Below are 16,434 nucleotides of genomic sequence, written 5' to 3'. Positions count from 1 at the left end.
TTGTGGATTATGATTGCCAGCCCATCAGAGATAACAGATCCCAGCAGGCAGAGCCAGAACCCAATTTTGGGTCTGCATGCCAGGAAATGTGGACTTCCTCCAAATGTAGCCACTGTGCCTCACAATTCAGGCCTCAGCAGGGTCATTCTTGGGCTTTCCCTACACGAGTCCTTCCAGTAGTCCACACATAATGCTCTACATATTAAAAACAAACCATTTTTGTACTGTGGATAAGAACAGTTGTAACAAAGTCATAGCTACATATTTTTCTCTACATTTTGTTTATTGAGACAAACTAATTAAAAGGCACAAACATAGGGCATGTTTACATGGACATTATAACAAACATATACATTAAAAGTGTAGGAATGTGTTGCCTTCCTGCTAAACAGAAAGTTCCTAAGCTTTTATATATACAAAAGTTGTACAATTTAATGTCCTAAAGTACAAAAGATCATTTATAAAATTATTTTACACTAAGTACTATTTATTTTATTTTTTTTACTATGTAGTTCAACCCCCTAGAACTGTTTTGTATAATGACACACAGATACCTGTCCCTGATGTAGGAAGTCTGCCTCGGATGCAAGGTATTTTGATGCTTGAACTGACACAGTAGGGTATAAACGGAAATCATCCAGTTTGATAGTCAGTCCTGCAAACATTCTGCAAGATTAACACAACTAATTTCCATTTCTCTTAACTGCAATGATTAAAAAATGAAAAAAACCAAAAACATATTGCAACTTAAAAAAAAAATCACAGCGTCTTGGTTTAACTTTTTTTTTTTTAACACAATGCTTTAAAAACAATGTGTGGCATGATGGTGTAAAGAGTATCTGTTTCCCTAGCTTTTGGTTTCTACTTTATGTACAGAGATAAAATATCCTGCTAAGAAATAAAAAGCACATGTCTCAACGTGCACAATCATTGCTGGGTTTCTACAGGGAGTGCAGACAGCTGTCTCCCTGAAACCACCACAAAGCTGATACAAGTGTTTTCTCAAAGAAAAAAAAAAAAGTGATGTCCATATTTACAAAGTTGAACAAATCTGAGCAATACTTAAGAAACGGAAGGAGAAATTTAAAAAAAGATACACTCTGCATGTTCTGAAGGGGCATATACTACCTAGTTAGTGGTTAGAATAAAAACTGTATACAATTTAATATAAGACATAAACTCTAGTGAGCAACTAACACATCTGTCCCTGTTGTAACATCAACAGGCTCTGATTGGGAGAGAGAGGGGCATATCACATCCCAGTGCCTCCAGCGTCTTCCAATTTAAAGCAATATATTTGAACTGTTCCAAAGTACTCCTTGGCTCCTAAACAGGAGTCCCATTGGCCTCTGTTTGTTAGGAGGCTGCCTGTCCACACACTTGACTTCTCCTCTGTCAGTTGAGGCTTTTCTTAGCAAAACACAATTTGTAGATTTTTTTAAATTTTTTTTTTAAAAAGTCAACTACAATGCTATTTTCCATCGGGATTAATATGCTGAGCAATATTTACATCTCCAAATATCAGGTCACAATCCCTATTATATGTTGAAGTTAGAATGATAAATTATCATATGCTTTGCATATCAGAGCTGGTATCACCTTTCCCATAGGGAATGCTGCCTGAAATTAACATATTCCCAAAGGTAAAATGCATATTCTCTGAAATGCATTTTATTATGACAATGCATGTATTTACTCATAAAAACAATAAACACAGACAATTCTACACTAGCTCTCAATCTGTGGATTTAGAATTTCAGGTTAAAATCAGCCATCCACCTTGTATACGGAGAAGAGTTCTGCTAGTGTTTACAATAAAGTGATTCCTTGGGATTAGAAACAGTAATGCTGTTTTTTTTTTTTTATTTTGAAGTGGGTTCTACTTATTTATGATTGGTTTTAATTCTGGCATTTCATCTTGCCAACTACTATCCTGTTTAAGCAATGTTGTCAGCTAAAAGGAATTTCTGATTAAACTAAAGTGGTCCAGTGATAAGTTACATACACACCCTACTTTGAATAATCCCAGCCAAATTGGAGGAAAATGCTACTACACTCTTATTAACTAATATAACAAAATCTCCCAATTTCATGGTTTACTTTTTGCTTTAATCAACTAAAAGTTAAGTTGCTGGTAAATATTTACTTTAACCCATATTTTGATTTTATAATACTGTTTACCAAGGCGGTGATGTAGGCAAAGCTTGGGGCAAGAAAGGCATGCTCTCTACAGGTCTCATTGCTATATTGAGAGGGGCAGCTAATGTCATAGGCGTGGGCAGATTCATTGGAGATGTGATGGTGACAGGGTGTGCTATATTCACTGGGGCAGTGACGGGGGTGGGGAGGTTGACTGGGGTAGTGAGTGTTAAAGGAGAGGTCATGGATAACGGACTGGTTATAGTTACAGGATGCCCTATGTTCATTGGGCTGGTTATGTTAACTGCACTTGAAACATTTACTGGACTTCTCATGCTCATTGCAGCTGCCACTGTGACTGGGTTTGACATAGTTCCAGACGACACAGAGGATGTTATATTGAATGGAGTAGTGAGAGTCACAGGTGTCGTAGCAGCCGTGGAGGTTTGGCACAGGTTAGCAGCTTCTAAAATAAGAAGACAAAATAGATTCTCAAAACAGTGATCAAAATTCACAAACAGTTTCTGAATCAATTTCTTTTCATTAAAAATGTCAAACATTTAATCAAATTCCAGTTTTCTATCTAGTGGTCAACAGAACAGAGGGTCTTTCTGAGCACAAGCCTGGGGGCCAGGGATCCCAGTGTATGAATCACCTTCTGATGCTATACCTCCTGTAAGGACTTAAGCAACTTGTTTAGCCTTGCACTTTAGGTTTCAAGTTCAGATTTACTTACCTACCTCACAATGATGCTGAGAGGATCAGTTAACTTCTGCAGTGCAGGGCTAAGTGTTCTCACTACTACTTCATGCAGTTCCTCTGAGTTCTAAAAACTTTCCTGGGAAGAGCCAACCTCCAGCAGGCCAGGCTAAAGAGCTTGTTTACACAGAGCTGGGCCAATGGTTACACAATAACAGATAATCAGAAAAATCTTCTCATAAGGCACACTGTAACTAGCAGAGAGAGGTGTGCATACTCAATAAGTATGTTAAAGCCTGAGACATGAAGTCACATTCTGTTAAGGTTTTAAAAATGCATAACTGGGGAACGATAAACAAGCTATTTTAGTATCATCTGTTTGTTTCAGTTTTAGAAATATGTTTCAGTTAAATAATCTTATTCTTTCTGGTTATGTCTCTTAACTACATTAGGAAAGAAAAAAAACACTCCTCAATAAGTTCATGTTCTCCTCACTCCCATTTCTTCTTCTGTTTCTGATGTTGATACAATCACCTATTTTATGCCTAGTATCTTTAACTCTACATATTACACATACCACCAAACACACTAAAGAGAACTAGCTAGGCAAGGAGACCCTGCAGTGAGTTAGGGGTCCCTGGTCCTTCTGACCCAACAAAACCTGAACACTTTTTTTTCTGAGACAGGGTCTCCTTCTGTTGCTCAGGCTGGAGTACAGTAGCATGATCATGGCTTACTGCAGCCACAAACCTTCAAGGCTCAAGTAATCCTCCCACTTTAGTCTACCAAGTAGCTGAGACTACAGGTGTGTACCACCATGCCCAGCTAATTTTTGTGTTTTTTGTAGAGATCGGGTTTCACCATGTTGCCCAGGCTGGTCTCCTCCTAGGCTCAAGCGATTTGTCCACCTCAGCCTCCCGAAGTGCTGGGATTAAGGTGTCAGCCAAGTCTACACACTTCTTAAAAAATACTTCCCTTCAAGGTAACACCCCCAACCCACCCCTCAACAAAATTCAGCACCAGAAAACAGCAGTAAAATGATGGGTAGGCTAGCTGTGACCTGGCTGTCAAAATGGAGAAACATACTTGAACTAACAATAGAGATCTGTATGTGATCCACAAAGGTCTTATCACCGCAGGGGGACCCTTGAGTTAAGCAGCCCTTACTTGAGCAATACAATGTAACTTTGGCATACACCATTCTCCCTATCAGGGATTCCCAAACCTGGGTGATTATCAAAATCAACTATCTAGAGGACTTCAAAAAATAAAAAAGGACTCCAGGAGAATCAATAGTGAAATTTAGATAATTTAGATGCAACCTGGGAAATGTGTATTTTTAAAAAGCTTCCCAGATGATATGATCATCGATCAGGTTTGAAAACTTACGTTAGCTTATTTAGGCCTAATATTTAAAGGGATGCTGTAAATTCAAGTTTAGGTTTTCAGGTCAGGAGTCTCCTCTCCCCTAAAATGTGACATTTACTAATATGAATACAGAGGTTTCTAACATCAGTGGTCTTTTCCAGAGAGATTCACGCTATGAATGGGAATACAATAACATTTTGTTTCATGGAAGTCAGAAGATGAGCTAAACAATCAAGTCTTATTGTGCAAGCAAACTGAAATACAATACCAAATAGAGGAGTACACCAAGAGAGAGAATGAGAGAAAACCAATTCACTTTAAGGTGCTGGGAGTATTGCTGAGGATATTCTCCGCCTGCTTTCACCAAAGAATTTTTACTTTCTTATTTGCTGACCCCCTTACCTCCTCCTCCGTGTTTTCTTTTTAATCCAAGTGACCTTTTACTATGACTTAAACATTTTTACTCCTTATATAAGTAAAATACCCTTCATAATATACTTTCAACGCACTATACAATTACCATAGCACTACACTTTTTCCTCCCCATTGCCAGTCCCCTCTCCCCATTCTAACACAAAAGTTGTTTTTTTTTTTTGAGATGGGGGTCTCAATCTGTTGTCCAGGCTGGAGTGCAGTGATGCAATTGTAGCTCACTGCAGCCTCAAACTCCTGGGTTCAAGCGACCTTCTCACCTTAGCTTCCTGAGTAGCGGGGACTATAGATACGCACTGTCACGTCCGGCTAAATTTTTTTTTTTTTTTTTTTTGAGTTTTTGTAGAGATGGGGTCTTGCCATGTTGCCCAGGCTGATCTCAAACTCCTGGCCTCAAGTGATCCTCCCACCTTGGCCTCCTGAAGTGCTGGAATTATAGGTGTGAGCCATCACACCTGGCCAAAACATTTTATTAAAATAATGACAAATCTTCAAATGGAAGCTAGGAACAAGCAGCACCTGAGGAATGGTAGAAAGCCTATATGGACTGCTGTACTCTTTTCTTCCAATGCCAGTAAATGTATGAAAAAGAAAGCTGACTGAGCCTGGTGGCTCATGCCTGTAATCCCAGCACTTCGGGAGGGCGAGGCGGGCGGATCACCCGTGGTCGGGAATTTGAGACCAGACTGACCAACATGGAGAAACCCTGTCTCTACTAAAAATACAAAATTAGCTGGGAATGGTGGCATATGCCTATAATCCCAGCTACTCGGGAGGCTGAGGCAGGAGAATCGCTTGAACCCAGGAGGTAGAGGTTGCGGTGAGCCAAGATCACGCCATTGCACTCCAGCCTGGGCAACAAGAGCAAAACTCCATCTCAAAAAAAAAAAAAAAAAAAAGAAGAATGCTATTCCTTTTATTTTTATCCAGGTATAGGAGGTTTAGAGATCACTCTGGCCAGGTGCGGTGGCTCATGCCTGTAATCCCAGAACTTTGGGAGTCTGAGGTGGGTGGATCACTTAGATCAGGAGTTCAAGAGCAGCCTGGCCAACATGGCAAAACCCTGTCTCTAGTGAAAATACAAAAATTAGCCAGGTGTGGTGGCACACACCTGTCGTCCTGGCTACTCGGGAGGCTGAGGCACAAAGGAGGTGGAGGCTGCAGTGAGCTGAGATCACGCCAATGCACTCAAACCTGGGCAACAGAGCGAGAGACTGTCTAAAAAAACAGAAGGGATCACTCTAAGGGCCACGCTACACGAAGCAAAGAAGCAAAAGATGGAAGAAACTACACAGAAAAGGAATTACATACAGAGGAGCCCACAGATAGAGGATTCCTTAACATTTAACATAGTAAGACACTGCAGAGGTGGAGGAGGAAGAAGGAGTTTACAAATCTGCCCTTTGGCTCATGGTACATTGACAAAATGATTCATTTGAAATGGCTGCACAATAGTCCAGAAGCCAAAGCTGTACTAGTAAGTTGAAAAGTACACTGAAAACTGATATTCCAACTGATTTGTTAGAAGATATACACGAGAGAAAAGCAAATCATTTAAAATTTTTTAAGCAATTACAGTAAAGTCCTCAGCAGCAGAAGACTAGGTATGTTAAGGCCAGCCACAGTGATGGACTGAAGGAGATTTAAGGGTGTGACCAAGAGAAAAGACATCAACACTATAGAATCTGAAACATGTAATAAACAATACAATGAAAAAGAACACTAAAGAGCAAAAATAGCTCAGTTGCAAGAAAATGAACTTATGTACACACAAGGATATCCACCTCTAAAAGTGGGAATATTTTAGAAAGGTTAAAAAAAAACCCACAATGCATGGAGATTGACATCAACTTGAAAATAAAAATGCAACTCTGGGCATAGCAAAGGACCAATTTTGGCTCCAAGTTTGTAACAAAAAGTAAATCAAAAGAAAGGACATGATAGAAGTACTGAGAACTTTTAATTCCTAGTAATAACTTATCTGCCAATAACTATACTTTACCAGATATTTCCCAGCATGCACTATTTCCATGTTTCCATTAAGCTAGATTTCCTAAAACTGTGGCTTCTCTACTTTGATCACTTGGCATACTAAATGAAAACACTTCTCTAGCCATATTTTCAACACTGGAAGCTGTGCCTTACCTTTCTTCCTTGCTTTAACAGCTTCTTCCCACAGTCTCAGTGTTTCTACCTGCTTTCCTGGCCAGCTTGTCACATGTTGTTGTTGTTGTTGTTGTTGCTGCTGCTGCTGCTGCTGCTGCTGCTGCTGCTTTTGGTTACTGGTCTCTTCACTCATGCATGCTATTACAAAGACAAACCAAAAACACTGTATTTACCTGTAAAACTGTTGCCGTTTTTTTTTTCAAAATTGACTTCTCATGCTTCTGTGATCTTAACCATTTAACCTGATAGCTCTTAGTAAGTGCATCTTTTCTATTGCTGTGTCTACATTGGTCAAAATAAACAAGCACTAAAAAGTCTAGAGAATTAGCGAAAAACAATATAAAAGAGAAAAGGAATCTTTGCTATAAAAAAAAACCAAGTGTCAAAAAAAAAAAAACAAACCAAGTGTCTTTAAAAATGGAAGTTTGATAATATTAATATAGGACTAACCAACATTCAACAAAATATTTTTTACTTGACCACAACAATGTACACTAAAAGTGCATGTTTATAGGTCGGGTGCGGTGGCTCACGTCTGTAATCCTAGCACTTCGGGAGGCCAAGGCAGGTGGATTGTCTGAGCTCAGGAGTTCGAGAATAGCCTGAGCAGCACGGTGAAATGATGTCTCTATGAAAATACAAAAAAAGTAGCTGGGCATGGCGGTGTGCGCCTGTAATCCCAGTTGCTTGGGAGGCTGAGGCAGGAGACTCACTTGAACCTGGAAGGCAGAGGTTGCAGTGAGTCGGGATCGTGCCATTGCACTCCAGCCTGGGCAACAGTGCGAAGATTCCATCTCAAAAAAAAAAAAAAAAAGAAGTGAATGCTTATAAAGTACAACACACTAGATAACAAACCCAACGTACTTACAAAGAAGCAAAAATGGATAGATATAACACACATTAAGTTTTCTTCCCCATTCTCCTGTGGCCACCTATTTTTTTGAGAATTTGATGTTTCTACTGCATAAAATACATATATAATAGAATAAAGGATTAGGAAAATGCCTTCTTCTAGTGGTTAGGGTAATCTTAAATGAAAAATCCTGGGTAAATGCAAGTATTCTATCTTCAACTCTGAATTTAAGGCAAACAAAACATTTAAACCTGCAAGTGGATATGATATCTCATTTCTCTACAGATTTGGGTTTGAAAAGCACGCTTATTAACACTGCTTTCACCTTAAAGGTTATTAGCAGCTTATCAATTCTGTTTGCATACATGAAAGTAAAGCATAGTTCTGACACAAATATATTCTGTCCATTGTTGCCTGTTTGCACATGTTGGCAATAGGAGGAAACATATAAACATATTAATACCTTTGATATATTATGAAAACATGCATATTTCACCAATCTGAAATATAAAAGAAATAAAATCTGAAGCACCACCTACTTTTACTGATGCCTTGTTTACATGTATTACAGTTGATACTTTGGCTCTGCCCATGAGTCTTTAAGTGGCTGGTGATGTATGCTGCACTCAGGAGCTTCCCACAGATGTTACATGATACCTTGCCTTCATGGCGCACCATGTGTGTCCGCAGTCTGTCTTTGGTGGCAAAGGCAGCAGTGCATGTCTGCATGAGGGAGGAAAACTTTTTTTAAATATAGACTATCCTGTTCTACTCATTTTAAAGTACATTATATTCTATGCATTACCCTATCCACATATGCAAGCTGACAACTAGTTTAATTTTAATTGCATATGTTACCTAGAATCATAATCATAATAAAACACTTGATAAATTTTAGACTCTTCCATTTTAAAGGAAGAAAATACATCAACACAGAGTAGCACAAAAAATGTAAGCTTTGGGGTAAGTTAAACCTGGGTTTAAGTTGAGCTCCACAATTTACTAAACAGCATAATGTTGAACAAGTTGGTTAACCTATCTGAAGGTTTCTTCATCTGTAAAATGGGGATAATAACATCTCTCACAAAATTACTAGTGGATTAAGAAGAGCCTGGTATACATAGCAGGCACTCACTCAATGACACTAGCTTCCTTCCTCCAATTAGATCTTTCTTAGAATTCAAATCATTTACTTAATAAAATCAGTCATTAACAAACTTAACTGAAAGGTGCACTAAAAGACTTCCAGCAACAACTAGAATTACCAATGCCTAAAACGGTCATTTGATTTAGCAAAATTCTTAATCTTTTCATTATTATAACTGATGTCAAATAAAATCATTAACTGGAATGGATTTTTAAACAACTAGTAAGTGCTCCAATTTGGTAATAACAGACAAAAATCCGGTAAGTGATAACATTTGGGAGAAAAATTCATTATTTTCTCCTATTACAGTTAAAACAACTTCAATAATCAACCCAGAAACTAAAGCCCTTTATTCCTTTATTCATTTCAAATACACAACCACCTTTGCAAGACCGTAACGTTTTTTTCCTAACAAAAAATACTATTGCCCAAAGAAAGGGAAATATAGCTTAACAAAAACAACACACTTAAATTTTTAAATGATCTTGCTTTACAGAAGCAGAGGCTGTCAGTTATATTTTATAAAACTAGAAGTCAATAGGGCCACATTTACTCAGGTCAGTGATTTTAAGACTATTCAAGACTGGTGAGATTCAACTGGTTCAGACCTTCTGGATAAGTGCTACACTAAGGATAAGTCATTTTAACTCTTACTTGGCATTTGAAGGGTCTTTCTGTTGAATGGACATGTTTTACATGACAGCTTAAGTGGTCAGGCCTGTGAAAAAGAGAGTTTCAACAGAAGATATAATCGAACACACAGAGAAATGCTATTTATGTGATGCTTACATGCTTGGCAGATTGGGAGGGGGTGCATTTTACAGAAAGCTAGCAGAATTACCAACCTCCCTCCCCCAGTGCAAGTCTCCTTCCCTCTTTTACCATAAACAAAGTCTTAGGCCTCTACTTGTTAATTTTCTCTCCTAGTCAACATCAGATCACATAGTCTTGATTCTTTATAATCACAAAATACCTAAGTTTTACTCTTAACACCTGCCAGAAACAGCTACCACTATACTAACTCTAAAAACTTTAAAAAATGAAAATTAGTGAAATGTTGGTGCTTTCAGAAAAATGAAAAAACAGTCTAAAAGTTTAATTAAGAGCATCCAAGGTCATACCAACTTCCAAGAAATGTTACTTTAATTTGCACAATGACCCTCATGTCTAGTGCCCCAACTGAACTGAAAACTGGTGGTTTTGCAGTGATAAGTATTCATGTTCCAAATGAAAGCCTGAGTCCACCGAGGTACTTGTTAAGTGAAAAAAACAGGTTAATCATTATGTCACCACTTGTCAATCACACCAAACTGGGGTTAGACCTGAAGGTGTTAATACTTCTTTATCTATCACCAGTCTCCTCTAATAACACAGGTCTGTCCACATCTGTTCTCACATAAAAATTCTAGATCACATGGAGACAAAACTGAAGTACACTGATACCATAATGAAACAAAGCAAAGCAAAGCAAAATGCAGTACCTTGAGAAGCCTTTCCCACAAACACTGCAAGTATAGGGTTTGGTGATGCCTCCTTCATGAGACCTCACATGGTAAGTCATCCGGTCCTTCCTCTTGAAGCGCTGATTACAAATAGGACACTCGAAGGGCTTCTCATCTGAATGGGAGAGCTTGTGCCGATTGAGATGGTACACATCTCGGAAGGCCTTCCCACACATCTCACAAGCATGGTTCTTCTTGACAGGCTTACTGGGTTTCTTGACAGATTGGGTCACCGGCATAGCTGTGGTGCTGGCACTGCTACTGGGGTTGGTGCCCGAGGAAGATGTAGTGACTGTTGACAAGATGCCTGCAATGGTCGAGACCAACGAAGTTCGGCTGCTGTCCCCAGCGATGGTAGAAATAAGGGGAACCACCGTGGTGGGGGTTTTCTTTGGCCGGGACACCAACTTGATCCCTGTGTGGCAGGATTCGTGGCGCCTCAGGTGATAGCTGTCCCTGAAAGCTTTACTGCAGTAAGTGCACACAAATGAAGTTTTGGGTTTTTCTTTTTTAATCCCAATGGCATCCTTTAATGTTTCTGGTGCACCCTGAGGTTTCTGAGTTATTGGTATTGGAAGCAAGGGTTTCTGATCAGGGGGCTCCACAGCAGAGCTCAGGAGGGGCAGCAAACTGTTCTGTGCTGCCTGCTGTTGGTGATGGGAAGCTTCATGGGCCTAAAACCAAACATTTACACTTCAGAAACTCAGCCTCTCACAAAGGCCTTCGAAATTCAACATGCTCCAGACAATAGAGACTAGAAGAAACAGTCAAAGAACCTATCAGCTACTCTGCAGTGGTAATCCAGCAACCACCTAGTTACTCTAAGAGCTCACAATACAAAGCATTGAAAAATCACTGTGCAGACACAAAACTTTTGCAACTAAGTTGCTGACAGTGATCTTGCTTTTAAACAGCTGACTAAACTACACACTATCCTGGTTCATAAGAGACAGACCAGCTGATGAAATCAGTTTGCATTAGTCTGTCAGTGCTGAAACCAAGTTTAAATAACATATTAAAAAAAAAACCAAAACACTCCAGATTTAAGTATGTAATAGTACCTTACTGCAGCAACACACACATACACACTCACATACACACAATAACATAATCATCTATTTGTCTATCACCCAGAAGAAAAGCATCATGTCTATCAGAAAACTCAGATTGAGGAAGGGGCTGTTGCTAAGTGATGAAAGAAATCTAGTTCTCTAAACACATTTGCTAGTTGTTAACTTTAAGTTTTCACTTGACTACTAAAAGGTTTAGTTGAAACAAAATCTGCTATTAAGCAACCTGGAAGGCATCTGTGAAGGTAGCCCATAGCAAAACACCTGTCAGTTGTTTCTCAGGTTATTTAATTGTATACTGAAGTCTGCATCTTTCAGCAACACTAGCTGTTCAAATCCCAAACTCTCAAAGACAGACTAATGAGAAAAACAAACTATAAACACTTATATTCCTTTCATATTTATCTTCTTCCAGCAGTTGTAGGTTTCAATAAAGTATTAGACATTTGCTGTTATGATGTGCTTCTCCACTCCCAAAACTGGAGGCTGCACACTGTAAATTCTTTTGGCTGCACTGAAACCAAAATTTCACCATGGATCAGGTTCTTGGCATTTATGAGTAGTTCCTCTCTTGGTTCTGATACTTTCAAAATTCTCCATACTGATAAACATTTAGGAAACGATGGAAAAAATTCCTGAAATAGTTCTTCCTAATATGTTGTTCTTTACCAACATTATTTTTGAAACTCTTGACAGTGAGCCCAAGCCCCTATGCTTTGAGTTTTGTAATCCTAATAGGATGCATGTACTCAAGAGGAGTTTCAAATATTGTAAGCATACAATGTCCTACTAGGGGCCCATCCCATCATCTTAGACACTTTAGACAGTTATTTACCCTTCTTACTCTATAACCACAAGTCCCACAGCTAACTTGATTAAGGACGAAAAAACAAGGAGAAACGCACACACTCACTCACAGCTCCTCCTCTGATGGGTAAGAACATCTACCACACGTTGCTCTATGTTTACTTGGTGGCAGCATAACAGTTAAGCCTGGAACCAGTCTCCCCCAAATGATTAGGAGGTGTGGCATCCAGAGTGCTCAGTTTCAATTTAATAATTTTGATGTAATCACCCTTTGAGTCCTGGAAGCATTCTCAGAAATTATGTGGTTACTTATGAGTCTCTTTCTGGACTTACTGCTCCTAGCAAATTACAGTCCACTTTTAATCTAATTTGTGAAGCTCCTGTAAATGCAAGGGTCTATCAACCCAGGTGACATCAGTAGGAACTTACAGAATTTGGACTCCAGTCGTAATCCCTTTTCCAACCTGGCTGTAGGATACTCAAGTTTCCATACAGTATACAAATAGTTAATAGCTGAAGATAGCTGAAGATATACAATTTCAAAGGCTAACAGATCAGATAATAGGGAATGCAGATCTTCTGGACAAAGTTCAGACTTATAGCATTTAGAGGCATTTTTCAACTCTAAACAACCATTAGTACGATGGAGTACTAAAAGCACTTACTGCCATTTTACCAATTCAGATGTCTGTGGCAACATAAAGTATTTTTACAGCATTGCTGAAGCTCACTCTCACACGAGGGTCACACCAGGTCCCTGCTTCTTGGGTGAAATGCTGTAGAACCACTACAGGAATCACTCTCTGAGGATTCCTAGGATCCCCACACTTCTACATGAAGCCTTCTAAGGGGGAACTGGGTTTTCCCAACTTGTTCTCTGGGGGAGAGACAGAGTAAAATAACAACCACAGCCAGCCTTCAGTGAAGTGATTTATTTTAAAAATATAACTTCTGGGTAGGCTTTTATTTGACTAGCATTATCAAACCAAAGTTTTAATTTTATATCCCATCTCTTTCAACTGCAAGGCTTTTTAACCCTGCTCAAGCTTTCTTTTTCCTGGGGCTGGCAAGAAACAAAACAGAAATGTTATTTCATCACCCAGGGTAGTAGGATGTGGCACCATGAAATCTCCAGTGCCAGAGGGTAAAAGATTTTGTACTGAACAAATTAACATCGGTGAGTCATATCTTGAATGTCCTGTTAGAAGAATCATCCATCAAACATTTTAATAGCTATAGCTTTCACTTTCCACCAAGTTATCTGGAAAGCAAGCAGGTATTAAATTCTTTTAAAATATAAATTCAACAGGATGCTCCAGGAAACAAACAAGATAACTTAACTCCATATCCCCAGTGAAAATTACTTAAAACCAGAACTGATTAAGTCTATTCATACCTTTCCATAGAAAAGACTGAAATATTCTCTTTACCCATTCAACTGCTCTCGGCTCTAAATTTTAAGTTTTCCAACAAATTTCACTGCACACATTGCCAAGCCCAGGATCAAATATTTGTTTTCACACTTCTCCATCAGGTGGAAAAAAAGATTTTAATAGCTGAAAAAAATTAAATAATATAAAATCCAATTAAAAAGTTGATCAATAAACGCTTGGCATTTGTTTTATCCAGGGGAAAAAATAATTTTTAAAAAGTATTTCAAAAGATTTTTCAACCAGCTTTCCAAAGATGCGTTATGGGTTTTTCCTTTACATGAAGAACTTTTTTTTTTTTTTTTTCAATCTGTATAGACACCATGCTTAATATGGTTTTTAATCACATAAGAAAAACACTTCAGTGGCCCATCAATCCCATATTTTAAAATGACTATTTGAGCTTTTTTCTGGGGAAAAGTATGTGCCACCTTTACACCAACCTGGATGCATGCTAGTTATATATCATTTCTTTTCCAATGCATTTTCAAGTTGGTTTATCACATTATTAGCAAGCTCATCAAAGTACAATAAAACAACACTGACCAGAATGAGAAAAGGGGGAAGTTCATGAATTCCATAATGTTGGGTATTTTCAATTTTAAGAAGCCCAAATATATTTTCGTAACTACTTAAAGATCAAATTGTCCACATGTGAAAAAATACGTCTTAAAACAAAAGGCCAGTCTACACAATAGGTAATTTCTGAGTTATCCAAATCCCTACATTAACTCCACTAGGATGAATCCAGTGGCTGGGAGAATAATTTTTTGAAAATTCTGCATCCGTTCCTGTTAGTTCCAAAAGGTATCAAGCGCCCCAGCTACGCGTTTGGGATTTCACCAAGTATTCAAAGGAAAATAACTCAGAGAGGCGGGAAGAACGCACTTAAAAGTGACGAGCTTCCTAACCTCCTCCAGTTCCGAAGTTTCCTCGTGAGCTCATCGCTACTGCCCACTAAATGCTTCGTTTGCAAATAGAAAGGAGTAGGAAAAAAATAAGTTCCAGCCTAGATCTGCCAAAGAGGGGTCCCCCATCTAAAGTGGGCGGGCAAGAGAATTGCCAAAACAGATCGGCTACAGTCACTTTCAAGTTTCTTGCAAAAAAGCGAAGACCAACATCCCAGAGAGTGACTCATCTGGGGGCTTTGTAAGCGGACTTTGTTTGCTCTCTCCACTTGGAGGAAACGTTCGAGGTGGGCCGAGAAAGAAAAGCGCTTCGGGAGAAGGTCGGGCCTCCAGGAGTCCCGGCCCCCACCGCTCCCCCCGCCCCGGGCCGGCCCGGCTGGGGGATTCCCCGGGCTCAATGGGACGGCGGGAGAGCTGGACAGAGAGAGAAGGTGTCAGCTGCCAAGGCTCGGCTGAGGCTTGGGAAAGAAAAAATGTAAATCCAGTGAAAAAGTTTGGGGAGGGGATACACACTCACAACATCCTCCCCCCCCCAACTGGGTAAACACGAGAGGGGTGGTGGCGGTGAGGGGGAGTGGCGGGGAACATAGGGATACCCGCTATTCGCGGGGACACGGGAGGGGGTCAGAAAGTCAACACACGCACGCACACACACAAAAAGAAGAGGGAGGTGAAAAGAGAACAAGCGAAAGATGGATGAAGTGGCGGGAGGGGACTCAGAGCAGGACCTGGCGACCTCCTCACCCCACCGTGCCGGACCGGGCCGGCACGCAGTGGCCCAGCAGCCCGCGCTATCCAGCGGCCCGGCGCCCTCCTTTCTCTGGGCCGCGGGGTGGTGACAGCGACCGGCCTCCTCCCTTCCCCTTCAGGGCGGGAGGGAAGGGTGTGTGTGAGTGTGTGTGTGTGCGTGTGTGTGCTGGGGGGCCCCCGGGTTCACCCCGAGGCCTGCTCTCTCCCCCGCACCCCGTGAGGCCGCCTCCATTCACCTCAGCAGCCCCGCTCCGCCGGGGCGGGCGGGCGGGCGGAAAAACAAAGGGGGATTAAGGCCGGGCCGGAGAGCGGAGCCGGGAGGGAGGGGAGGAGGAGCGCCCGCCCGCCCGCCAGCCCGGGGCCCGGCCCCCCTGTCCCCCCCGTGCCCCCCCGGGGGGGGCCCCCAGTACCTGGAACAGGAACGCGGTCCAGTTGGCCTCCATGGCTGCGGCGGCCGACCCCCCTCCTCCCCACTCCCCCCGCTCGGGGAGCCTCCTCAGCCGGAGGAGGCGACAACAAAGCGGCGGCGGCGGCGGCGGCAACGGCAGCGGCGGCTCCTCAACATGGCAGCGCCGAGCGCGGCCACTTCCGGTAACCTCCGGGACGCACCACCGCGGCGGCGAGCGCGGGCGGGGGGGGAGCCCCGGCCCGGCCGCCGCCGCCCCCAGTCGCCCGGACCCCCTCTGGGCGTCCCCGCTGCCGGCTCGCCGCCTCGGAGCTCAGCTAGTGCCCGCTGGCGGTGGGGTCAGGGCCCCCGCGGGGGGGCTGGGGTGGGGCCCGGGGCGGGGATGGGGCGCGGCGTCCCCCCCCGCGGGGGTGTGTGGTGCTGCGGTCCGTGGCTCAGGCAGCTGTAGCAGGGGGAGCTCAGGAGAGAAGATGGAGGACGCCAGGGTCTGGCGCTGGCCCGCTGGGCACAGCTGGGCCGTCTCCCGTGACTCAGACACGGTGTCCAGCACCGTAGCGTCCCTGTCAGATCCTCAGCGGAGGGCACAGGCCACAGCGGACACCCGGCTCTTCAATCGCTCATGCACAGCATGGTCCCCACCTCCAAATTGGGGGAAGCCCTTTCGACTTCGAGTGTCTCTTCCCTCTGGCATTTCCTCCCCGGTCGGCTAAGCCCTCCGCGCTCTCGCTATGATATGCATCTCATGGCTAGATGGCCT

General features: G+C 41.9%; 1 protein-coding gene across 4 annotated transcripts; it reads right to left on the bottom strand.

The window, feature by feature from the left end:
* Positions 1–262: 262 nt before the first annotated feature.
* Positions 263–15,957, bottom strand: VEZF1 (vascular endothelial zinc finger 1). 4 transcript variants are annotated; one of them, XM_037993231.2, is made up of 7 exons: positions 15,682–15,957; positions 12,849–13,060; positions 10,286–10,980; positions 9,459–9,522; positions 8,197–8,380; positions 6,784–6,942; positions 263–2,605 (listed from the first exon to the last, which is right to left on the bottom strand). In XM_037993231.2, the coding sequence occupies exons 2-7, from the start codon at positions 12,852–12,854 to the stop codon at positions 2,178–2,180; spliced, it is 1,536 nt and encodes a 511-aa protein (XP_037849159.1). In that variant the 5' UTR covers positions 12,855–13,060; positions 15,682–15,957; the 3' UTR covers positions 263–2,177. The 4 variants fall into 4 exon arrangements, with proteins under 4 accessions (XP_037849159.1, XP_008009530.1, XP_008009529.1 ...); XM_008011339.3 differs by lacking the exon at positions 12,849–13,060; XM_008011338.3 differs by lacking the exon at positions 12,849–13,060 and having other exon boundaries at positions 8,197–8,398; positions 15,682–15,950.
* Positions 15,958–16,434: the final 477 nt, after the last annotated feature.

This window comes from Chlorocebus sabaeus, chromosome 16 (genome assembly GCF_047675955.1).
Source record: "Chlorocebus sabaeus isolate Y175 chromosome 16, mChlSab1.0.hap1, whole genome shotgun sequence".
Lineage (NCBI taxonomy): Eukaryota > Metazoa > Chordata > Mammalia > Primates > Cercopithecidae > Chlorocebus > Chlorocebus sabaeus.
This window is presented reverse-complemented; position numbering and strand designations above follow the sequence as displayed.

Bases quoted from the DNA above. Each gene is read 5' to 3' on its own strand.
- VEZF1 (XM_008011338.3), bottom strand. From the start codon at position 15,714: ATGGAGGCCAACTGGACCGCGTTCCTGTTCCAG. The intron at 8,399-9,458 runs GTAAGAGTTAAA...ATTTAAAAAAAG, and splicing joins AAAGACCCTTCAAATGCCAA to TTTTCCTCCCTCATGCAGAC. The intron at 2,606-6,783 runs GTAAGGCACAGC...TTCTTATTTTAG, and splicing joins TGTTAAAGCAAGGAAGAAAG to AAGCTGCTAACCTGTGCCAA.